The sequence below is a fragment of the Oryx dammah genome, unplaced genomic scaffold (assembly GCF_014754425.2).
Source record: "Oryx dammah isolate SB20612 unplaced genomic scaffold, SCBI_Odam_1.1 HiC_scaffold_29, whole genome shotgun sequence".
In the NCBI taxonomy this organism is placed as follows: domain Eukaryota; kingdom Metazoa; phylum Chordata; class Mammalia; order Artiodactyla; family Bovidae; genus Oryx; species Oryx dammah.
In genome coordinates, this window is record NW_024070213.1 from 41,464,408 (window position 1) to 41,490,943 (window position 26,536).

Genomic DNA, 26,536 nt, shown 5'->3' on the forward strand with positions numbered 1-26,536 from the left:
CGAACTGCAACACATCATTTTCTCTGTTTTTAGTTTTTTAAGGAACTTCAACAGTGTTTTCCATAGTGGCTGAACCAATTTACATTCCCACCAACAATGTAGGAGGTCTCCCTTTTCTCTATATCCTCTCCAGCATTTATTATTTATAGACTTTTTGATGGTGGCCATTCTGACCAGTGTAAGATGATACTTCATTGTAGTTTTGATTTGTATTTCTCTAATTAGCGATGGTGAGCATCTTTTCATGTACCTTTTGGCCATTTGTATGTCTTTGAAGAAATGTCTATTTAGGTCTTCTGCCCATTTTTTTTATTGGGTTATTTGTTTTTTTATTCTGTTTCATTGTTTTTCCTGTCCATAAGTAAATTGATACATGAATTAATTAAACACCAAATAGGATTGTGTTTGGTAATGAAATCATTAACATTTGCTGATTTTGTACAATAAAATTACTGTTCTTTTCTTCTCTTTTACACTGAATAAAGAGCTGAATGGGCTCCCTCAGAGGGAAAGAGGTATGGGGACAATGAATTCTGACTCATTTAGGCATTAGTGCTTATGCATTAATTCACTCAGGTGACATTACCAGTGGCCTCATGCCGAGGCACAGTGCTAAGCAATGATCTCTGCCATCTCCATGGAGAGCTTACAGTACAAGCCTGTGGAGAGATGGTGGGCAAGGAGCGTTAGTGGGAGCCGGATCACATCTCACCATGTTTTTCCCTTAGGATGTCAGAGCCCAAGCCACCATTCCACTCCTGGGCTATGTTGTGGACGACGTGCCAAGGAGTGCAGACCTGCCACACAGTTTCAAACTGACCCAGTCTAAGTCTGTGCACAGCTTTGCTGCAGACAGTGAGGAACTGAAACAGAAGTGGCTGAAAATCATCTTTTTAGCTGTCACAGGTGAGACGCCAGAATGTCCTAGCCAGCATCCAGACGCTTTGGACGGTCATCTTGAACCTAAGAGAAAATCAGAATGCCAAGTTCCAAGACCTACCACGGTGTAGGGCGTGTCTCAAGATTTATAGCTCACGATAGTCTCAGCTCTCCTTATTCATCTCTTAGCACTTTATGTTGAAAAATTTTAAAGGCTCATAAATGCATCTTTTGGGGGACTGTTTTTATGTACTCTTAGTGAAATTAATGTGCACAGCCATTCTACCCATAAAGTTTGAAATAATGTGAAAAGTGGAGCATTTTTTTAATGAGCTATTCCTTGAATATGTACTTTTGTCTTGGAAAAAAGTGGTATAAGTTAATTCTATCACTTTAGGTTAGAGAAGTCTTCTTTCATTTAAGAAATCCTTTAATGTCTTTACTTACACATGTAGGCTTTATAACAGTTTGAAAGATATACCTCCATGTTGCCAAAATAGATCCACAGTAAAAATAAAAAAAGAAAACAACAATACAGGGACAATTTAGGCTATTGTATTAACTTATTTAAGTTAGTTTTAAAACAAGCTGCATAAATGATGTACATTCTTTTAAAGCAAAATAAAAACACATTGTTGGTACTCAAGATAATACTTGTGTTTGTAGAAATACTTCTAAGAATAAAATGTCTTAAGTATATAGCAATTATGTACATACAGTATTAAATACAAATATATATATACACACTATCCACACTTTTCAGGTTAGGTTCATATTTGTCTCTAATTTATTTTTAAATATATAGCATGTTTTATCTTGGAACTGAGCAGTGTTCTAAACTTATGAGATGTTTTTGCTGACTTACATTTAACTGATAACATCTAAGGGTATTGATATTTTTATAATAAAAAGCTGTAATTTATGTGGCATGGGATATATTAGTGAGTTCCAACAGTATTTTTAAAGTACTATTTTTCTTTGTTCTGTGCCTATTTAAAACAGTGCCTCTCTTTGAAGGTGCTAATAATACCTAGTTAAATATAAGATGAGGGTTTAATTAATGCTTCAGTCTTGATTACTCTGAGATAAAGTGCATTTTGGTCACTGGGATGATCAAGTCATACAGATTATTTTACCTTTTACCGTCCTCTAATTGTTGTGGCAGTTAACGTCAGCATGTACAAGATGTCTGACCTTACATAGAACTGGGACAAATGGCAACTACATTTATTGTTACGTTTTCCTTTCCCTTAAGACTGTTAATTTTGGTTAAATGAGGACTATATATAGTTAACACTTAAGATAACTGTGTGGGCTTATTCCTTTGTCAGATAAAAAAAAAAATTCACATGTGATAATCTATGATTAAGGGTAAAGGATAGGTAATTAAGACAGTTTATGCTTAACTTTTTAAACCACCTCACTAAAGAACAGTGGGGGAAAATACAATATAGAAAAAATAGTATTTTAATGGCAGGTTTTGGGGGGTACAGTATGACTGATGAAAATTTGAGCATTTTCTCCCCTTTTATCCTCTGGGGAATTTTAATAAACAAGTTTAATATTAATAGATTCCTTGTCACAAAGGCCATTCTTTACTATATTGTAGTTGTGATTAAAATCTCACATTGTTGGATATTTAAGTTAATCCTTTTCTCAAACTTAGATCTCTCTAGTTTTATTTACACTTACCCTATCATATTCCAAACACTGTCATTTTTTAAATTCATCTGTTTGCTAGAAATCCACAAGAATGATCCTACTAGCCTTTGGGGATTACACCTTAAAGGTAGGTCAGATTTCATTCACTCAGAATTTGAGATTGCCACACATTTTATTCAGGCCCTGTTTTTTAAAGAGATATATGAAGTATCAGTATCTCTTTTTTCCCCCCACATCCCTAAGGAGAATCTAAACTAATTATAGTGGGCATGATTAGATTGCCTTCTTCTGAAAAAGGAATACCAGCCATTATCATCAACATTAAGCCAAATACTTGGAGCCAAAAAAGATAAAGGTAGCTTCTTAGGCCCTATTAAATTAAGGACAAATTTAAAATATTTTACATTGTTTCTCTTTTCTAGTTGCCAGGCATGGGTGTATTTGTGTATGTACTGTTTAGGGGTGATTATTGAGAAGGTTATAATATGGCTATAGGTGATGCTTTGATTTTCTTAATCTCAAGAAAAGAGAAGCAGTAAAAATGTAGAATGATTATCAGGAGAAGGTGACTTTTGTAATGAGGATAGCAAAATGAAAATGTAAGGGCCTGTTAGAAGATTTACAAGTCAAATTATTTTTGAAAACTATTTTGAAGAGCAAGATTACATTTTTCCTACAAATAAGTCCTCCTGGAATGGAAATAACATGAACACATTTAAGTTTTGGCTCAGTATTATTTAATGTAGATTATTGAAAGAAGACTCATGTAAAGAGAATATTTATTATCATGCTCTTAACATTATCTTTAATTTTTTTCCAAAAAAATAGAAATATTAGTATCAGAAGAAAATTTCTGCTTATCCAATCACCATCTTCACATTCCACATGTTCTTTTGTCAGACACAAAGAGAAGCAATGAAGCAGCTTTGTTTTCACTAATGCTTTTACTTGGAGAAAGGCAAAGGAATACTTTCAACCATTTAGAAACACTCAACCAAAAGACCTCAGAATGCACCTAATTGATTATAAGAGTAATATCTTTTGCTTTCTGAGACACCTAAGCTGTCATAATAAATTGAGCCTAGAAAAGCAATTGATTGTTTTACTATTAAAACAACATTCCATAAGGGCCTTATTCTTTATTTTTCTCTAAGTCATCTTTTCTTTAACATGCCTTTCCTTCAGACTTAAAAGAAATACTTCTTTGATAAAAACTACTATTTATTATAAAACATTCCAGTTTTTAAAATATAAGTTTTGCTTTATTGAAAGTCTACCATTTGGTATATTGAATATGAGATGTAGTGCAGACTTCAGGTTTTAAGTGGGACCCAAAAATGAAAAATGCCACCATCCACTTTTGTGACAGTGGCATCTATAATGCCATCATGTATGCAAGCAATAAAATTTTACAGGGTAGGATTTTATACTGAAATTTTAATGTGAACATTCCTAGCCACAATGATATAGAGAATTAACTTCAGACGCTTTAACCTCTGCACCACCAGGGAAGCCCTCTAGGAGTGATACTGTAATTCAAATTGCTCATTTTAAGGAAAAGAAAGTATATGTGGCAGGGTTTGGGGTAGGGATAACATTATTCTTGGGATTCAAGTAACCATCAAAAGCCTTTTTATTTTTGCAAAGCGTCTGGATGGTTTAAAAAAAAAAAAAAACAGTTAAAGCACATCTGCACAACTTCATCAGGTTACATTTCATTTTCCATGAAGCTTAATGTAGATTGGTATATTTACTTGCTAATGTATGCAAATTAAAAAGAAAAAAAATCCAAATTTTTAAAACTTACCAAACCTTTTATTGTCTTCTTTGTGGAAACAAGATTTGTCCCCCTCTAAATTTTAGATCTCATTTTTGGTTATACCCAAAGCCTTAAGTTCTTATTCTGAACTCATTGTGATAACTGTAATAATAATCTTTCTGGGCTGAGTGTATCCTGAGGAAAAGGTAACAATGGGAACAAATAAACTTCTAGGGAACAAAAGGTTTTTGTTGTTGTTTTGTTTTTTGTTTTTGCAGGTATTCTTGCTGTATTGCAGAATAGAAAATTTTGTCTACATAATATTCCTGTTAGAGCCTCTAAGATTAAAAGCACATGGTATATATATGCTAAAATTAATTCAGAAAGCAAAAATATCTTAATGTGTTAATTTTTAAATTTTATATTCTTTAAGAATATATTAATATGAAATTTGTGACCAATGTGTTCTTATTCTTAGGGCTATATTGAACATCTATAGTGGATCATGTTACTTTTTCATCCTCATCCAATTTTATTAAAATCAAATTGCTTTTTATTTTAATACTATTATTTACTATAGAGTCTCCAGATTTAGAAAATAGGAGTTGATGTAGAAAGACTACTAGATATACTTTTGAAACCCTTTCTGTGAGTTTATGCATACAGGTATATATGTAAAAGCACTGTTGATTTCAAATTCTGTTTTTCCATAGGAATAAAATTTTTATAGAAAGTATTCTTTTTAACTTAAATATTTTAACATAAATTATATATATGGATTTTTAGTAAAATCTATTCTTATGTATGCCCTGTAATCATGTTGTCATGAGAAGATAACTTTGCATTCTTTACTGATATGGCAGAGAGGAATATGATTCGGAATTGAAACAAGCAAGTACGGACAGAAAGGTGGACAGAAAGAGACTCATGGTCTCCAAATCAAAGCAATATATCTAATATAAATGAAAATTACTTAAACTGCAGGGGGGTATAAACTATAGGATGCAAATCTATGTAATTGCACACTCATAGATCTATTGCACCTGGGCCTTTCACCTTGACCTCTAAATTATACCACTAGTATCTTGTCTTTGGGCTTCCCAGGTGGCTCAGTGGTTAAGAATCCACCTGCTGAACAGGAGATGTGGGTTCAATCCCTGGGTCAGGAAGATCCCCTGGAGAAGGAAATGGCAACCCACTCTAGTATTTTTGCCTGGGAAATCCCATGGACAGAGGAGCCTGGTGGACTATAGCCTACGGTGTTGCAAAGAATCAGACACGACTTAGCAACTAAACAACAACAATCATATTATTACTTTCTTTTTCTTTTAGACTTAAAAAATAATAATAATACTGTTGGACCATTTTCTGCACTGTTTAATGACATTAAAAAAAAATTCCTCTAAAGTCAGTCATGGTCTGTCTTCTACTTTTGGGACTGAACATTTGGCAGGAAACAGTGACTTTTCTGTCTTTTGAAATAAAATAGCACATGACTTCTACAAGATAGTTAACTCATTGTGAGTCACTGAGAGTTACATGATGTTTACCCCTTCCTAAAATTCATTATAGATTGAATTAGTGAGATTAGGTAGACTAGTGAGAAATTAAATCAAGAAATATTATAGCATATTTGAATAAGTGAATACCAAATACATAGAGTGAGATATATATATACATTAATATATAGGTTTGGGAAAAGACTTAATAGTCTACGGGACCATTATGATAACAGAATTGCATTATATATTACATATTATATGGATGTTGGAATGTATCACTTGGGGAAGGTCTCTATCAGCAATCGTATCTGTATATAAAATCTGTGGGGTTTTGTTTGTTCTACAAACTAGCATTTCATTTTGTGAGTGACAATTGACTGTTATTTTTGAATAAGTGCTATTTGGGTTTTTGAATTGTTGAATGATCAATTTGAAAAGGTATGTTAGCAAAATTTTAGAGTTAACTCAAATGTGAAAAAGTGTACACAAAAAGTAAGTTTTCTTTTCTAGCTGTATGAATGTAAAATACTTGCAGATAGTGTATATATTGTGTAAATATGTATATTTGGTCAGAGAGCTGGAAACATTGTAAAATTAAGCACTTTAATTCTTATTAAATAAATACTTGTATCTTGTAAATAAATACATCCTTGAATGAATTCTAAAGGCTTCGATGTTATTTGAGCTAGGATTATGTATGTTCAATACACATGATTTTGGTTGTTAGAAATTTTGGTTGATTCAGAAAAAAGTTACTGCATAAGGTACTGATGTCCTTCCAACCTCCAAACCCTGTGTAAATGTTTCAAGAATAAAGTTTTTGATAGGATTGCCTGGTTATAGAGATATAGGGGCTTCTCCCTATAAGAACTACAAGGCCAGACCTCCAGGAACTGAGGTAAAGCACCGCTGCTTTGTTCTCTTTGAAATGACTGCTTTACTCCATAGTGCTCCGTCTTGTGAAATAGAAACAGAAACGAACCGTGTTTGAGTCTTAGGCCTGCAATTACCTGTTATGTGATCTTAGACAATTTGCCTGAATCCCAGTAACAAACTCACGTTCATTTCAAGGAATAAGAAACAGACATTCAGTAACTATGAAGCACTATACGAAATAGCATTTCATGGAACCACTTCATTGGGATCATACCTTATTGGCCTTTAATTTGACAAATAAAAGATATCCCTCAAAGGAATCCTAAGTGACTCTCAGTGTTATAAGTAAAATATTTCTAGAAGTAATCCTTTTTAGGCATTTATTACCTTTTTCAGGCATTAAAGAACTATTTATTGATACAAGCAATTGGCATCAGCTGAAGAATTTCTTAAACTAAATGTTGCCCTTGGCCCATTGATATGAATTGTTTGGGTGCATCTTACCCCAGAATAGAAATTATGGTGGAGAGATCTAGTGTGGCCTATTTGAGGGCTTTTCGAACTTTTATCGCCTAAAGATCTTATTCAAATACAGATTTTGATTTAACAGGTCAGTGACAAGGCAGTTCTTGTTAACAAGGTCTCAGGTGATGCTGTTGCTCCTCAAACCAGTCTTGGAGTAACAAGCTTTATATCACAGACAACTGGCTAGACATCCCTGGCTCTGTCACTTACTGTTTGTCACTTTAGGCACCAACTCTTTGAAAAGTTGTGGAACTTAAATGAGAGAATACTGTAGTATGTTGCCTGGCTTGTAGGAGACCTTCATTAAATAATTGTTAGTATCATGAATAGAGATCATTAAGGTAACATGGAAGTTTGCTGCCCTGACTATACAGTAGAATCACCTGGAAAGTAGTTAGACCAAGTCATCCTCGGCCTCACCTTCAGAAATTCTATTTGCCGGCTTGGGCTGTGGACATGAGTAGTGTCAAAAATACCCCAGGTGATCCTGATGAGAAACCTCGAGAAAGTGATTGCACACATTTTTTCACACGTTATTCCACATAAGCCTCACACAGCACTCTTAACATTTTCATATTAAATAAGCAGGAATAGAGAGATTAAGTAATTTATCACTCTGCTTTAAAAAAAAAAATTGTTTTTGGCTGTGTTAGCTCTTCATTCAGAGAAGGCAGTGGCACCCCACTCCAGTACTCTTGCCTGGAAAATCCCATGGATGGAGGAGCCTGGTAGGCTGCAGTCCATGGGGTCGCTAAGAGTCAGACACGACTGAGCGACTTCACTTTGACTTTTCACTTTCATGCATTGGAGAAGGAAATGGCAACCCACTCCAGTGTTCTTGCCTGGAGAATCCCAGGGACGGTGAAACCTGGTGGGCTGCCATCTCTGGGTTTGCACAGAGTCAGACACGACTGAAGCGACTTAGTAGCAGCAGCTCTTCATTGCTGCAAAGGCTTTCCTCTAGTTTCAGTGAGTGGGGGTTACTCTTCAGTTGCAGTGCATGGGCCTCTCATTGAAGTAGCTTCTCTTGTTGCAGAGCATGGGCTCTAGGGAGTGCGGGATCCAGTAGTTGTAATTCCTGAGCTCTAGAGCACAGGCTCAATAGCTGTGGTGCACCAGCTTAACTGTTCCACGACTTGTGGGATCTTCCAGGACCAGGGATCCAACCCGTGCCCCCTGCATTGGCAGGTGGATTCTTTACCACTGAGCCACCAGGGAGGGCCCTGTCACTCAGCTCTTGAAGTCCTCTCCTTATCTGGTTTAAACATTCAATCACTATAATCACTCATTTGCATTCAATTCACTCAGCCTCCTCTCTAGCTTTGTCTTACTTGCTTGGCAAAACCAAAACCTGGTTGACTCTATTCCGTCTTCTCCATGCCTACAGCCAAGTAGCCAAACAAAATGAACAACTATATTGATCGGTCTCATTTTAAATTCATTACTGGATTACCATTTTGTATCCCCTTTCTCCTCATACCTCCAACACCACCTCCCTCATCCTCCACCCAGTTGATGACCTTCTTACTTTACTCAGAAAATTAATTGATAGAGGACTTGCAGTTTCCCACAACCGCATCCAGCCATCTGCCAACACAGGTTCTACATACTCTTATCTTCCTAACCATCCGCATTCCTACTTAAATCTGATTTCTAGTTTACATTGTATCCTGTCCCCACTCACCTTCTCAAGAATGCTGTTCCAACAATTATCTTTTTGTCATACAATATCAACTTTCCCTCTTAACTGAATCTTTCTACCAGCAAACACATAGATTACAGTATTTCCCAACCTAAATAAACCTCTTCACTACACTTCCCCTGCCACCTACCACCCATTTTTCCTTCCTTTTTGGAGCAATAGTTGAGTTGTCTATACTTGTTTCCAATTCCTCTCTTCCCATTCTTTCCTGAGTATACTCCAATCAGGCGGAAAAATGTATCTCCCTTGATAAAACCTACTTTATCCATCATTTTCTCCATCTCCATTAATTGCAACTCTGGTTTTCAAGTTTCTTAAGCCAAAAACTTTCATCTTTGACTCCTCTCTTTCTCAGAATACACATCCAATAATCAGGAATTTATATTAGCTCACCTTTAAGATATTCCAAGAATTTTTCAGGTTCTTTTTTTTAATCAATTCCCACTGCTACCATTCTGGCCTAAACCATCATTGTCTCTTGCTACATTATTTCAGTAGCTTTCTAATTAGTCTCAAGTCTTCCAGCTCTCCCTCCACCCCTCCACTATTAAAAAGGCAGCCAGAGGAGTCTGTTAAAACACAAATCAAATTACATGGCTTCTGTACCCCAATCCCTCCAGGGACTCCCATCTCCCTTAGAATAAAAGCCGAAGTGCTTTGGCCTCATATGTTTCTATGTTTCCCCACTACACCACCCCATGCATTTTACTTTTCTTTAAGCAAGCCAAGTACACTTCAGCCTTAGAACACAGACAGTGTTCCTTCTTCCCTGCAGTGCTCTTTTCCGAGATGTCTGCATGACCACCTTTTCCAGTTAAGAGTCTGCTCAGATCTCATCACCACAACCTCAGTTTACTGTATCCACTACCAACATAACACTCTCATTCCTCAACCTGACCTATTTTTTCCTATAGCACTTGGCATCTTGTAACAAACTAAATAATTAGCTGTTTGGTTTTTTGTTTTCTATGTTCTTTATCTACTAGAATATAAGCTCCTTGAAAGTAAGGATTTTTATCTGTTTTAATCACTGATGCCCCCAATCCCCAGTACTAGGAGTTACTTGGCACTTTGTAGACATTCAATAAAAACTGGATGCAAAAGCTAGACTATAAAAATTAAAAATGAACAGAAATGTACTTCCAAAGTATCAAATTGTTGTGAACACAGAACATTCACAGAACAGGGAATGAGTGGAAAAGAAAGCAACATTTTATATAGTTAAATTGTTTTAGTAACAAAGCCAAATTCCTGATTGTTTAAAACATAGTCAAGGACTTCAAAATATAATACTGAAAATCTTAGTCAGCCTTTGCAGATGGAGTCTTGCTATAAAAAAAGTCAGTTTCAACTTGCTCTCATCACCATCACTGCAACATCTAGTCTGTGAGGAAATTAGAGGCAGCTGGTCATTGTTCCAGAAGGAGCCAGAAGTGATGAAAGATGCATGTCCCAAGGAAGTGGGGCTAGAGAGGACCTGCCAGAGGATTTGGATAATGAGCTCCTGGTCTGGAGTCAATCTCTTACAGAGGAAATGATCCATGTTTTGTTTTGGTCTTGTATTTATAAATACAGAGCCAGATTGCTTTGTCTCAATAAAGGAAATTGCTTTTATAGAGTAAGATGGTACCGCATAGTCATGGTGTTTTCACAGGAAACCATATTTTTAGATTGCTTACATATATGGTTATCATACACTGAACAAAGGTAATAACTGCAACAAGTATATTTTTCTATATGGAATCATGTTCAAAGCTGGGAGAAACATGCCACATCCTAAAGATCGTCTTGTAGTTTTCCATTAAGATGTGTGTGTCCTTGGGGAGTGGAAAGCAGGCAGGCACAGACTACAGGGAGGCACAGGCTCACAGTTTTAATAGAAGGGAAGGAAATAAAAAATTATTTTCTTAAGTCTTGATGCTTTTCAGAATATACCTTTTTTGTTGAGTTTTGACTTTTGAACTCTTTTGATGTTTTATGTACACAAGCACCCATGATAAAAAATGATGAAAAAACTGAAATGGAACATAAATACCAATGAACATATCAGTTGTCAAAAAAATGCCAAGTGAATAACAACCACTCTAGACAAAAATTAGAATTAATGCACATTTCTAAAAAAGGTAAGTATTTATGTATTTTTGGCTGCAATTTATTTACCTAGGGTGTTTGTTGCTGCTCACGGACTTTCTATAGTTTTATTGTGCAGGCTTCTCACTGCAGTGGATTCTCTTGTTGCAGAGAATGGGCTCTGGAGCACACAGGCTTCAGAAGTTGCAGCACTCAAGCTCAGTAGTTGTGGTGCATGGGCTGACCTGCCCCGCAGCATGTGGAATCTTCTCAGACCAAAGATCGAACCCATGACCCTGCCTTGACAGGCAGATTCTCACTGGACCACCAGGGAAATCCCTAATGCACACTTTTGAATGTAGTATGTTGATAATACACGCTTAGACTAAAGGCAAACAGAATCTTATAAAGGTAATGAATTCTAAGTCATTGGTTTGTTTTATCCAGTGGTATGACATTTCAAAAGTCTATGAGTTCTAGAGCTGAGCAAATTAGCATGTTGAATATAATGGGAGCTAAATTTCTCACTGACTAGAGAAGGCAGTTATGATATGGGAAAGGGAGTATGTGCTAAATTTTGTGTTGTTGGACTAGAATTACAGGTATCAATATGAACACATAATTTTATAGTTATTTAGCTAACTGGGTATAGATATATAATGCATATGCATATTTGTGTGTGCACTCATGCTGTGAGGGTCAAGAAACAGTAATACCCCAGTAGCAGTGAGCATACCTATGTTGGCTTCTAAATACCATTTCCCACTAAAGGAACCAGAGCTGCTTGAAAAACTGATTGATTCTAGGGGTATAGCAGAGAAAATTCAAGATAAGCCTGGAATATCATACTGTGACAAAAAGCGAAGGGGTTTCCCTGGTAGCTCAGCTGGTAAAGGATCCACCTGCAATGCAGGCGACCCTGATTCAGTTCCTGGGTCAGGAAGATCTGCTGGAGAAGGGATATGCACCCCAGTATTCTCGGGCTTCCCTGGTGGCTCAGTGGGCTCCAGTCCATGGAGTCGCAAAGAGTCGGACATGACTGACTGATTCTCTCACTCAAAAAAGTGAAAAAGTACTCAAAGAATGATGTGAATATGTCAAAAGACCCAGAAGTCAGCTTGAAGAGGCTCCAAATAGCAAAATCTGGGACAGCTGAACATAAATACTGAGTGTTTCTTATATGCTAGTTGCTTATTGTATCAGTATTTAAGGTCTAGGATTACTTTGAATATACTGGCGGTTGGTTTATTTTTAAATTTCTCTTAGCATCCAAATAACTCTCCTTATATTTTATCATGCCTCTAAATCAGAAAGTATGTTCTTTGTAAACAAAATACTCTGAATATTTTAAAATATATTAGTCATATTTTCACAAAATGTATATATGTCAACATTCACAAGATAAATTTCTGACACTTGTCATCTATGATTCAACCTAATATAAGATTTATAAAATGAAATAAAAACAGAAGCATCCTATTTTAACCAAAGTGGAAACATGAACAAATAAGTATCTAAAATGTTATAAAATTACACATTGTTTCAAATAAGGGACTATGTATGTTCCTGGTTGTTTAATATTTAGTAATATTAGTTTATTTAAGGAATCCAAGAAAGGCTAATGGAATTTGAGTAGGAAAAAACTGTGTCCGAATAAAAGCAATAGCAAGCTGAGAATATCTCTGACTTTTCCAAGTTCCAGAGCTCCTTCATGAATTTGGTGTTCTTATAGAGATATAAATGGCTGCATCATTTATTTTAAAAATCCTAACTTTCACAGAGGACCTGAGTTTCAGAAAACAGTAGAAAAAGTGCAGTAGAACAAGTTATACATTTCAGGATTCAGAACCCAAGGCAAGGAAACTATGAAACCATCTGAGCAGAAAATCAAGCTGCCAAAGCCAAGTTCGATGAAGTTGAAAAATGGTGAAATACTGGGCACTTTTTTTTCTTAACTCTCCTTCCCTGTATTTTTCAGTTTTTCTAAAGTCTAAAATAGAAGTTATGAAAAGTATCATTATTAAGGAACCATCAACATTCACCAAAGAATGTGCTACCAACCCACCTACCATCATTTACCAATAGTGGTGGCAACAGGGCAGACTCAAACTTCCTCTCACCCACAGGGCATTATCTGGTGGTTAAACGGCTCCACCCAGAAGAGAGGATCCCCAGCTCCTGCACTTTGCATTACTGTTTGTCACCTGAGCTCCAGTTATATGATGTATGCTGCAGATCTTAGTATTCAAAAGATTCCTTATAACCAGCATATAACAAGGGAAATTTCTTCCAGCTTCTGCCAATAATCTGCCTTTTATGGCCCTGAAGGAGGCCAAGGATGAGGGTCCAATGGAATACACAGGTTCGCTAGTACAGTAATAATTTGGCACTTCTTAAAATTAGTGCTCAGAATTGTGTTTGACTCTTTGCAACCCTGTAGACTGTAGCCCACCAGGCTCCTCTGTCTATGGGATTCTCCAGGCAAGAATACTGGAGTGGGTAGCCGTTCCCTTCTCCAGGGGGTCTTCCTGACCCAGGGATCAAACCCAGGTCTCCCACATCACTGGCAGCTTCTTTACCATCTGAGCCACCAGGGAATCCCCAAAATTATTGCTACTGAAATACTTGTTTAATATTTATTCAGAAAAGGAAGAGCCAAGTATTAAGACTTGTGGAAAGCTCTTCTATTGTATTCTCAGTTCTTCAGTTTGGGCAAGAGAGTTGTATACACTTACTATTCACAAAGTAAAAAGATGGAAATCAACCGGACCCAGTTTCACTAAAAAGCGGCTTAGAGACCACTGCTCAAGTGTGCCCCTGGGGGTTTCAAGCTATGACAAGTGATTTTAACCACATTCTGTTCGTAAGAATTTTCGTAAATACGATTTTCTCCATATCACTATTTTCTGTAGTGAGCGACAGTGCTCACTGCAATGGCAGCCCCTACAGTGGCAGCATGGACAGCTCCCCTGCTGGTCCAGCCCTTAACCCAGCTCTGCTGGGAAGAGCAGGTGACGGTGCAGCTGCCTTGCGGTTCTCCCAGTTACCTTTGTCCCCTCAACCCTGTCCCCTTATTCTCCTTCCCTTAAAAATAACAATAATTTCTCAAATATGTCTACACTGAGTCCAAGGGATAGACTATCACAGCTCAGTCTTGATCCCCAAATTATGGGTATCTTGTCATGAAATAGGGATCTACTGTTTGTAGTCTTAGATCTTATTAGTTTCATTTAACATCATACTCCAAGCACTTTATCTTTAAAAACAGTTTTTAATAGTTATGGTCAACATTTGAGGGCTTACTACACACTATTCTAGGATCTACATGGATTATTTCATTTATTCTCCCCCACAAATTTACTTAGAAAATCTACCCTGATTTTTCCATTTTGAAAATTTCCCATTTTGCACTAGTTTATTTTTTAATGCTTCCAAATACTTATAGTTTGTTTTTCCCATTTTTTCCAGTTTCTCATTCTTTTTAATTTACTTTTGATATCCCTTTTTTTTTCTTTTATTTTCTTCTTTTGGTGTCCTGTATTTAGTAGAAGTGACTTTTCCCTCTCAGTTTGTAGTTTATTATTATAAAAGGTGGTTTCCTTTTATCTCTAACAGGTTTAAAAAATCTCAATGATTTTATCTGTTGTTCTTTTCTTCTACTTTTATTGAGAGATAATTGACATGCAGCACTGTATAAGTTTAAGGTGTACAGAATAATGATTTAACTCATGTGAGTCAGGAACTAATTACCACAATAAGTTTACTGAGCATCATCTCAAAATTAAAGAAGTATAAAACCATTTTTTTCTTGCAGTGAGAAATCTTCGGATTCACTCTCTTAACAGCTTCCAATAGGCCATAGAGCAGTGTCACTTATATTGTATGTTACATCCCTAGTACTTCTTTATCTTGCAATTGAAAATGAACACTTTGACTACCTTCCTCCTATTCCCCTTCTCCCCACCCCCACTTCAGTCAGTCACTCCAGTCGTGTCCAACTCTTTGCGACCTCATGAACCGCAGCACGCCAGGCTTCCCTGCCCATCACCAACTCCCAGAGTTTACCCAAACTCATGTCCATTAAGTCAGTGATGCCATCCAACCGTCTCATCCTCTGTCGTCCCCTTCTCCTGCTGCCTTCAATCTTTCCCAGCATCAGGGTCTTTTCCAATGAGTCAACTCTTCGCATGAGGTGACCAAAGTACTGGAGCTTCAGCTTCAGCATCAGTCCTTCCAATGAACACCCAGGACTGATCTCCTTTAGGATGGACCGGTTGGATCTCCTTGCAGTCCAAGGGACTCTCAAGAGTCTTCTCCAACACCACAGTTCAAAAGCATCAATTCTTTTTTTTTTTTTTTTTTATTCTCCAGGCAAGAATACTGGAGTGGGTTGCCATACTCAAAAGCATCAATTCTTCTGCGCTCAGCTTTCTTTATAGTCCAACTCTCACATCCATACATGACCACTGGAAAAACCATAGCCTTGATGAGACAGACCTTTGTTGACAACCACAAATCTGATCTCTTTCTATAAGTTTGTTTCTTTGTATTTGAAATATAATTGAACTACAAAACTATGTTAGTTCCTGGTACAGTGCATGAGAAAGTGAAGTGAAGCCGCTCAGTCATGTCTGGCTCTTTGCGATCCCATGGACTGTAGTCCACCAGGCTTCTCTGTGCATGGGATTTTCCAGGCAAGAGTACTGGAGTGGGTTGCCATTTCCTTCTCCAGGGGATCTTCCTGACCCAGGGATCAAACCCAGGTGTCCTGCATTGCAGGCAGATGCTTTACCCTCTGAGCCACCAGAGAAGCATAGTGATTCAATATTTCTATATATTTCAAAATGATCCTCATGATGTCTAGTTGCAATTGTTACCATATGAAGATACTGTTAATTCATAATTATTGACTATATTCCCCACATTGTATAATTAATACCTGTGACTTCATTTATTTTGTCACTGAAAGTTTGTACCTCTCAATCTCCCTCACCTACTTCTTTCTTCCCTCAACCCCTCCCCTCTGGCAACCATCTGTTTAGTCCCTGTATCTATGACTATTTTTGTTTAATTATGTTTATTCACTTGTTTTTTTTTTTAGATTCCACATATAAGTGAAATCATACAGTCTGTATTTGTATCCCTCTTTTTGTGTCGGACTCACTTCACTTAGCATATTACCCTCTGCAGCACCGGGAAAGCCTGGCGTGTTGCAGTCCATGGGGTCACAAAGAGTTGGACATGACTGGGAAACTGGACAACAACATTACCCTCTAGGTCCTTCCACGTTGTTGAAAATGGCAAGATTTTACAGTAAGTCCCCTACATATGAACCTTCAAGTTGAAAACTTTGAAAGATGTGCATGTGCCTTCCATTCCAGAGTCAGATGCGAGTGAAACTGCAGCTGGCCCTTCGTCTCCTGTTGGTGATGACCCTTCTGCTCTACCATCTCCCACCTTCTCTCCCTCCTCCAGTCAGCAACACTTCTTGCCTGCTCACTCAATGCCAGCCCCTGGATGACAGCTGTTGTACTGTACTCCTGTACTTTTCAAGGTACTCTACTGTAAGCTTAGAAGTGGTTTCTATACTTTTCTTGTCTGTTTTGATGTATTATTTGTGTGAAAAGCATTATAAAGCTATTACAGTACAATACCATATAGCAGATTGTGTTAGTTGGGTACCTAGGCTACTTTGTTGGACTTCACAAATTGGACTCACTAATGTGCTCTCAGAATAGAACTAATTCTTATGTAAGGGCTTGCTGTATTCTTTTTTATGATTGAGTAATCTTTATAATATCTTCTTTACCCACTCATCTATCAGTGGGCACTTAGGCGCCTTGCCTATTCTGGCTATCGTAAATAATACTGCAATGAACATAAAAATGCCTATGTTTTCAAATTAGTGTTTTCATCATTTTTTGCTAGTTCAAATAATGCTTCAAGGCACGTCTCCAACTTGTTATTGAGAGTTACTCCTCAATAGGTTAGATATCATAGAAAACCTCTTAGACAGGTGGTTCCACTGGAAGAAGAGACGGAGAGTAAGTAACACCTTACACTTGGCTGCACTGGAGTTGGAAACATACATGCCGATGCCACGCCTTGCTGCAATTATGGCCCCCCTGCTGGGGCTGTATGCGGGCAGGTGGATAAAGATATGCCATTTTCTCCCAATGATTCTGATTCTTCCCATTCTTCCTGTACCTACCCACCCTACTTTCATGAACCACTGTAACTGTCAAAACTGAGGGAATAACGTTAGTCTTCAGCGTTGCACTCAGCCCGGATACCACAAGCCCTGTTAAGAGGAGACCTCGGTCTCTGGCCTGCTGCCTTGACCTCATGCTCTCCTGCTCTCCTCCCAGCCGCCCGGGGCTTCACTGAGGGTCTCTGAGGTAAGTCTCAGCCTGTCCTGGGGTGACTAGAATGAAAACAGAAATAGCTATCCAGGAAGAGAGAAGAGAATTAAGCTATCCATAAAAAGCCATTCTAAAGCAGCTAAATATTTGTAAAGGAAAAAGGAAACTGGGGGTGACCAGGGTACATTCCTATTCCTTGCCTCCACATTCTCCAGGACAGTGGTTCTCCACCTAGTTTTCTATGTTCTTTCTCCTCCATCCCCAGGAACATTTGACAAAGTCTGGAGACATTTTTGGTTGTCACAGCTGGGAGGGCCATGGAGCTACTGGCATATACCATAGAGTCCAGGGGTGCCGCTCTATATCCTACAGTGCACAAGACGGTGCCTCACAACAAAGAATGCTTCAAACCACGATGTCAGTAGTGCCAAAGTTGAAGCCCTACAACCCTTTCCTACAACCCTCTTTTTTCTTTTGTTCCCCTATCCAATGCTCTATCTACTTCTCTCAGATTCAAATGGAAAGATGACTGCATCTAACCAGAATGCTTCATGGGCCTCAAGCAATTTCCCTATGTTCTCAATCTGTAGTTGGTGAGTCTTTAGCAATAAGTTTTCTTGAGTTAAGTGACTCCTTATCTCATTTATGAGATCTGGGAACTCATGGAGAGATAAGAATAGCCTAAACACCTGGACTGGGACATGATCTGTGTTCTTCAGAGTTTGAGAATTACTGTCCTTAAATGGCCTTGGACTGTGATTGCAAAGCTTTTTTTCTCTCAGAAACTGTTTTTCTCTAGTTTAACATCTTCTTAGGATATTTCTCAGTGTTGCCTTTCCTCTGGACTATGATTCAGAGTCTCCAGTAACCACTGCCCATCCCCACAATATGCCATTATGATTCATATTTCTATTGAACTTGTAAATTCAACAGAGAACTGGAACTTGTGTTAATTGTTGTTTGATAAATTAATTTGATGAAAAATATATATACTTTGAAGAAAGAAGTCCTCTACGGGTTTGTTTTGCTTAAATGATTAATATTCTGATCTGAATATGCTTTATCACTATTCATTACACATCATTACATTTCTTGTGAATTGTACGGTAAAACTAGCCCATAGAAAGGACTTTAAAATTAACAGTGAAAAAAAGGAGCAGAGATTCTGACTTTAAAATTCTATCTTCAACACTCCTGCACTAGTTTAAATACACCTCATCTGCCGGAAGCCAGCACGGGAGATCCCACCCATGACAAGGTCACGCGGAGAGGCCTGATGGGCAAGGCAAGTCAAGTCTTGAGGGGTCCTCTGTCTGGGCATCTACCCTGAAACCAAAATCTGTCTGTTTACTCTCTGCTATACTATACTCTTCTGACATTACCACCTTTTCTCTGGAAAGAGTTAACTTAGGGCTTCAGTTAACAGTTTCCTGCATATAAAAAGAATGTCTCGGCTTAACCCCTTTGATGGCTTTCTAACTTATCTGCCCTGACTTTACAATTCGTGGATTGTTTACAGCCCCCTACCGTGAGAGGCATGAAGCTCAAAACATCTTAAAGATATAGAGCCTTTTAGAGTTAAGAATTAGTTTGGTGAAGAGTTTGTTGAGTTAATGTTTGCCGCCAGGCCTCCATATCCTTTATCTTTTAGACGCCTGGGAGGATATTAATCAATGTAAACAGGATGCAGAAATAGGAATATAGTATGATGTTGGCAACTCTAGACTTTTGAGTTAATTACTTTTCTCTTTGTTATAAATCACTGTACTCCTTTTTCATTGTTATAAATTGTTGTATCCTTGCTGTGTAAGAATGTAACTTTAGTGCTTTCTGAGAGTGGCACCAGACTTTGGGAAGAACAACACTATTACCCTTATCAGAAAAGGGCTGTCAAATGTTAATTGGCTTTCTGGCTGGAAGATGATGTAAATCACCTAGGACAGTTATGCAGAGAGAAAGCCTGGTCTCGATAAGAGTCAGGGCTGTTGACACTGCATAATTTTGTATTATCCATTGATCTCTATGTACAATCAAAAGTATAAAAGGCCTTCTGAACAATAAAGGATGGACCAGTTTCTCGGACTAGCCTCTAGAACTAGTTTCTTGGAAATCTGGTTTCCCCCGTGTCACTCTCTCTCTCTCTGTCTCCCTCACCTTCCCTCTCCTTTTCTGGCTGAATTCCCATCTGGAACGCGGAGGCTCCCCGAGTCTACTTACTTGCCCTGGCTTTTAAGATCCATGTGAAAGGGAGCCTAAGGCGGGGCACCCTTTGACATTCAAGTGAGCACCAGTGGCCCAACATAGACGGTACAAGTTCCTTGTCTGGAACTTTATTGGCTTTCCACGTAAACCGTTATTCAGCATCTTTTCTCCACTAAATTTTCCTACTATACTATTTCTTCTTTATTTCTTTTATATTTCTAAAGTTTTTCCTCACCTACTCCGTCTCCCCTTCGAATTCCCTGGATCCACCAGGCCTGGACCCCGGCAGTCATCTATGCAGTGAAGAATTGGAAAGGAAAAAGAGAAGTTAACTGATGAGAAAAGCAGCTGATGTGTGTTTCCATTCAAAGACCTGGACACAGTGCTAAGTGCTTATATCTACCATATTTTGGAGATGATACTAAGCATCTGTTTCATCCTCATAATCCAGTAAGGTGGGATGGGGAAACTAAGGCCCAGAAACTTCAAGACAGCTCCTCAGAGACATATATCTAAGGAATGGCAGAAGGAGGTTTTAAGCCCAGATCAAGGGCCTCACTTGACAGAAATGGGTACTGTTATTACTGAGCACATTTTGGGAAAAAGATACCCTAGTAAGACCTTCATACACATTATTTTGTTTTAAATCTCACAACTACTTTTTGTGTATTTTATAGAGAGTAAACTGAGGATCAGAAGCTTACCTCACTCATTCTGGGTTCAGTTTAGTTCAGTTCAGTCGCTCAGTTGTGTCCAACTCTTTGCAACCCCATGAATTGCAGCACTCCAGGCCTCCCTGTCCATCACCAACTCCCAGAGTTTACCCAGACTCATGTCCATTGAGTCAGTGATGCCATCCAGCCATCTCATCCTCTGTTGTCCCCTTCTCCTCCAGCCCCCGATCCCTCCCAGCATCAGGATCTTTTCCAATGAGTCAACTCTTCACATGAGGTGGCCAAAGTATTGGAGTTTCAGTTTCAGCATCCGTCCTTCCAATGAACACCCAGGACTGATCTCCTTTAAGATGGACTGGTTGGATCTTCTTGCAGTCCAAGGGACTCTCAAGAGTCTTCTCCAAAACCACAGTTCAAAAGCATCAATTCTTTGACGCTCAGCTTTCTTCACAGTCCAACTCTCACATCCATGCATGACCACTGGAAAAACCATAGCCTTGACTAGATGGATCTTCGTTGGCAAGGTAATGTCTCTGCTTTTGAATGTGCTATCTAGATTGGTCATAACTTTCCTTCCAAGGAGTAAGCGTCTTTTAATTTCATGGCTGCAATCACCATCTGCAGTGATTTTGGAGCCCAGAAAAATAAAGTCTGACAGTTTCCCCATCTATTTCCCATGAACTGATGGGACCAATGCCATGATCTTATTTTTCTGAATGTTGAGCTTTAAGCCAACTTAATTGGTAAACAGATTGTGGATTCAAGCACATTTCATCTGCTTTAGAGAATACAGTATATTTTGTTTTGTCTCCCCAAAACATCATTTCCACCTCACCAGGTTGTGCTATAAGCATTATCTCATCAAATTCTATGACTAGCCTCCTGCCAAGAAATGGTACCTTTTTTTGTAGATGGAAAAACTGAAGCTCAGATAGCACAAGTAACCTATCTAAGCCATATACATGGATTGTATTAGGTAAGAAATATTATATTAGTACTCCAACAATAATTTTCAACTTCAATCTGTGTAGGTACCTTTTGAAGGGCAGTTTTAAAAGCTGTTTTAAAAACAAACCAAATCATAAGCAAATTGTGTCCTACATACATATTATACATTTCCAGGCTTAGAATGAGGTAATTTTAAAAGGCAACTACAAGATAGTATGTGAAAATTTAAAGAAATAAATTCTAAAACAATATGATGGTACTCCTACCTAGGCATGTATGGAAATTTTCTAAAAGCGCACATAGGAAACTCCTGGTGTAGAGAAAAGGGAATCCTCTCACAGTGTTGGTGGGAATGCAAACTGGTACAGCCACTATGGAACAGTGTGGAGATTCCTTTAAAAACTGGGACTAGAACTACCATACAACCCAGCAATCCCACTGCTGGCATATACACGGGGGAACTGAAAGAGATACGTGTACCCCAGTGTTCACTGCAGCACTATTTATAATAGCCAGGACATGGGAGCAACCTAGATGTCCATCATAAGATGAATTGATAGGAAGTTGTGGTATATATACACGATGGAATATTACTCAGCTATAAAAAGGAATGCATTTGAGTCAGTTATGAGGTGGATGAAACTGTAGCCTATTATAATAGACTGAAGTAAGTCAGAAAGAGAAAGACAAATACTGTATTTAACACATATATATGGATTTTAGAAAGATAATAACGAGAATCCTACATGCGGGGCAGCAAAGGAGACAAAGACATAAAGAACAGACTTTTGGACTCAGTGGGAGAAGGCAAGGATGGGATGATTTGAGAGAGCTTTGAAACATGTATATTACTATGTGTAAAATAGGTGACCAGTGCAAATTTGATCATGGAGCAAGGCACCCAAAGCCAGTGCTCTGGGACAATCCAGAGGGATAGGGTCGGGAAGGAGGTGGGAGGGGTTCAGGATGGAAGGACACATGGAAATCACCCTTGGCTGATTCATGTTGATATATGGCAAAAACCATCACAATATTGTAAAGTATTTATCTTCCAATTAAATAAATTCAAAAAATTTTAGCTGGGGGAAGAAAGGGATAGTTAGGGACTTTGGGAAGGTCATGTACATGCTACTATATTTAAAATTGATAATCAACAATGACCTATTGTATAGCACATAGAACTCTGCTCAATGTTATGTACCAGCTTGGATGGGAGGGGGTTTTGGGGGAGAATGGACACAAGTATATGTATGGCTGAGTCCCTTCGTTCTTCACCTGAAACTACCACAACATTGTTAATCAGCTATACCTCAAAACAAAAAGACCAAAAAAAAAATGTTTAAAGTTTAAAAAAATTTAAATGGAGGATAATTGCTTTACAATGTTGTGTTAGTTTCTGCTGTACACCCCATGAATCAACTATAAGTATATGTATAATACACACACACACACATCCCCTCCCTTTTCAGTCTCCCTTCCACCCTCCCATCCCTCTAGAGCATCACAGAGCAGCACCAAGCTGAGCTCCCTGTGTTATACAACAGCTTCCCACTGGGTATCTATTTTACAGATGGTAGTATATGAACGTCAATGCTACTTTCTCAATTCGTCCCACTCTTTCCTTCCCACACAAGAAACTCTTAATAGCAGTTAGCTCATGGGCAAAAGATTGAACAGACATCAGGCAACTTCTGCCTTTCCCTTATACCTTTCATTAAAATGACAACCCTCTCCAGTACTCTTGCATGGAAAATCCCATGGACAGAGGAGCCTGGTAGGCTACCGTCCATGGAATTGCAAAGAGCTGGACATGACTGAGCAACTTCACTTTCTACCCTTTCTTTCAGATGAAACAATCTAAACACGACCTCAGAGAACCTCCTAGCTTGAGAACATACACTAGTTTGAGTGTCATAAAAGTTAATCCAAAGATTGCCAACAGGCTAATTGTTCATAAAGGGATCTAGACAGTGAGGTGTGATCTCTGACACACAGTTGGCAAGGTGGGTGGGTGGGGATGAGGATGGGAAGTGGCTTTTAGAAAATCTACAGACAAGGTACATAGGCCAGAGGTGTGTCTTGGGTAGCTCTGAATTACTGGTCCTGGGAACTGATTGTCTGGATGCAGTCAGAGTCTGTGGGCAGCATCACTCAGTCATGCTGCTTCCTGGGGCTTTGAGAAGGTAATTTTAGGATAGGATAGGATACACCTTCTACCAAAGAGTGCAGTGGGTCTCAGACAGAGACATAAAATAATTTTAAAACCTGATTATTAATTTATCATATTTTAATTCTGCTAAAAGTCGCATTTTAAATGTATGGGCTTTTTGGTTGTTGTTTCTCAAGAGATACAAGGAACTCCTGAATTAAGGAGGTTTTGTCAAATTGAGGGTCAAGAGAACTGAGTTCTAATCCTGTCTCTGCCAGTAACTAGAGCTGCAAACCTGAGCTCATCATATGCTCTGACCTTTGTTTCCTTATTTGTAAAATACTGAAGTGGACTAAAATTTAAAATCATTAAAATTGCTAGTGTCCCCTTAGGTTTTAGTGTTGTAAGATTCTTATTGTTTACATTTTTATTATTCATTGTTCCCATGAATCTCCTTGCCTTTTTGACAGCCTATATTTGATATCATATGCAATTTTAATGTATTGTATGTTTGAATACACATAGTCAGTTCCATTTTTTCTTTCTTTTTTTTTTTTTCAGTTCCATTTTTTCAAGTGTTACTCAAATTCTTCCTCAATTTGGTGCTGTAGACCAGTCTGCTCTCCCTTCCTTTTCATTCAGAAGGTTCCAGTCTCTCAGCCACAGTCCCTGAGCATCAGTTGATCCTGTGAGAATCAATAAGGTAGCTGGTGGGCTCAGCATTAGTGCTGATAAGCATATAAAATCTCCTCTTCAAGATTCAAAGATTTTAGTCAGGCAAATAAGTTTGTCTGATTGTCAGATAAGGGATTCTAAGTGTTGCACTTAGGCACTGAGAAGGTATTTGTAGTGGCTATTTTCGCCCTGCCCACCTGTCATGCCTGAAGTCTAATTCCTAACCCCCAACACACATATTCTGTACCATCTACCTGAAAATGGGCCAAATTTGACCCTGTAACTTCACTTCCATAGAGTTAAGAATACCATTAACAAAATTAAAAGACAAAGCACATATTGAGAGAAAATATTTGAAACACATATAATAAAGTTTATTTGCCATCATAAATATAAATGACTCTTAAAAATAACTATTTTAAAATAATAGTGCAATGGAAAATGGGCAAAGACTGTGAATATGTAACTCACAAAAAAGAAAAAGGACAAACACGCAAAAATTTACTAATATAAATAAAAATGTTTGCTTTTAACCTTATTATATTAGCAAAAATAAAATTATTGATACTACTCAAAGGTGGGCATGAGGAAATGGGTACTTCTATATAACTTCGTTAGAATATAAATTAGCACACAACATCTATTCAGATTTAAACATGCATTACCTTTGACTTAGCAATTTCACTTCTAGGAATCTACTTTGCTGAAATATTAACAAAACTATGAGTATACACATGTATCAGGATATTTTCTGCAGCATTGTCCATAATAAGAAATTAAGAAATCCCAAGTGATCTATCAACTACCAAGAGAAAAACTGTTAAATAAATTATCATAATCCTTATAAGAAATTACTGTGAAGCCATTGGGAAGAATATTTTGAAATTTTTATGTCCTGGTATAGAAGACATAGCAATAAGTGAAGAAAAACTGTAATAAATGGAACTTTATTTACTATAAATGAAAAAATAGAATTATATGTGTAGAACTATATGGTTGTCTGAGGAGTTCTTACAAATAGCTGAGAAAAGAAGAGAAGCTAAAAAAAAAGGAGAAAAGGAGAGCTATACCCATCTGAATGCAGAGTTCCAAAGAATAGCAAGGAGAAATAAGAAAGCCTTCCTAAGTGAACAATGCAAAGAAATAGAGGAAAACAATAGAATAGGAAAGGCTAGAGATCTCTTCAAGAAAATTAGAGATACCAGGGAACATTTCATGCAAAGATGGGCACAATAAAGGACAGAAATCGTATGGACCTAAGACAAGCAGAAGATATTAAGAAGATGTGGAAAGAATACACAGAACTGTACAAAAACGATTTTAATGACCAGCTAACCATGATGGTGTGATCACTCACCTAGAGCCAGACACCTTGGAGTGCGAAGTCAAGTGGGCCTTAGGAAGCATCACTACAAACAAAACTAGTGGAGGTGATGGAATTCCAGCTGAGCTATTTCGAATCCTAAAAGATGATGCTGTGAAAGTGCTGCCCTCAATATGCCAGCAAATTTGGAAAACTCAGCAGTGGCCACAGGACTGGAAAAGGTCAGTTTTCATTCCAGTCCCAAAGAAAGGCAATGCAAACGAATGCTCAAACTTCTACTACAAATTGCACTCATTTCACATGCTAGCAAAGTAATGCTCAAAATTCTCCAAGCCAGGCTTCAATAGTATGTGAACTGTGAACTTCCAGATGTTCAAGCTGGATTTAGAAAAGGCAGAGGAACCAGAGATCAAATTGCCAACATCTGTTGGATCATTGAAAAAGCAAAAGAGTTCCAGAAAAACATCTACTTCTGCTTCATTGACTATGCCAAAGCCTTTGACTGTGTGGATCACAACAAACTGTGGAAAATTCTTCAAGAGATGGGAATACCAGACCACCTCACCTGCCTCTTGAGAAATCTGTATGCAGGTCAGGAAGCACACTGGTTCCAAATTGGGAAAGGAGTATGTCAAGGCTGTATATTGTCACCCTGCTTACTTAACTTCTATGCAGAGTACATCAGGAGAAACGCTGGGCTGGAAGAAGCACAAGTTGGGATCAGATTGCCGGGAGAAATATCAATAACCTCAGATATGCAGATGACACCACACTTATGGCAGAAAGCAAAGAGGAACTAAAGAGTCTAAAGATACAGATGAAAGAGGAGAGTGAAAAAGCTGGTTTAAAACTCAACGTTCAATAAGCAATGATCATGGCATCCAGTCCCATTACTTCATGGGAAATAGATGGAGAAACAATGGAAACAAGGACAGACTTTACTTTCTTGGGCTCCAAAAGCTCTGCAGATGGTGACTGCAGCCATGAAATTAAAAGACACTTGCTGCTTGGAAGAAAAGCTATGACAAACCTAGATAGTGTATTAAAAAGCAGAGACATTACTTTGCTGTCAAAGGTTTGTCTAGTCAAAGCTATGGTTTTTCCAGTAGTCATGTATGGATGTGAGAATTTCACCGTAAAGAAGGCTGAGGACCGAAGAATTGATGCTTTTGAATTGTGGTGTTGGAGAAGACTCTTGAGAGTCCCTTGGACTGCAAGGAGATCAAA

At 38.0% G+C, this 26,536-nt stretch overlaps 1 protein-coding gene across 3 annotated transcripts in view; it reads left to right on the forward strand.

The window, feature by feature from the left end:
- LOC120858545 (FYVE, RhoGEF and PH domain-containing protein 4) overlaps positions 1–6,461 on the forward strand; it is a 151,983-nt gene extending 145,522 nt beyond the window's left edge. For all 3 annotated transcript variants that reach the window (XM_040234672.1, XM_040234673.1, XM_040234671.1), the window contains exon 17: positions 729–6,461. In XM_040234672.1, coding sequence (XP_040090606.1) covers positions 729–1,010 — 282 coding nt within the window. In that variant the 3' untranslated portion in view covers positions 1,011–6,461. The remainder of the gene's footprint in view (positions 1–728) is intronic.
- The last annotated feature ends 20,075 nt before the right edge of the window (positions 6,462–26,536 follow it).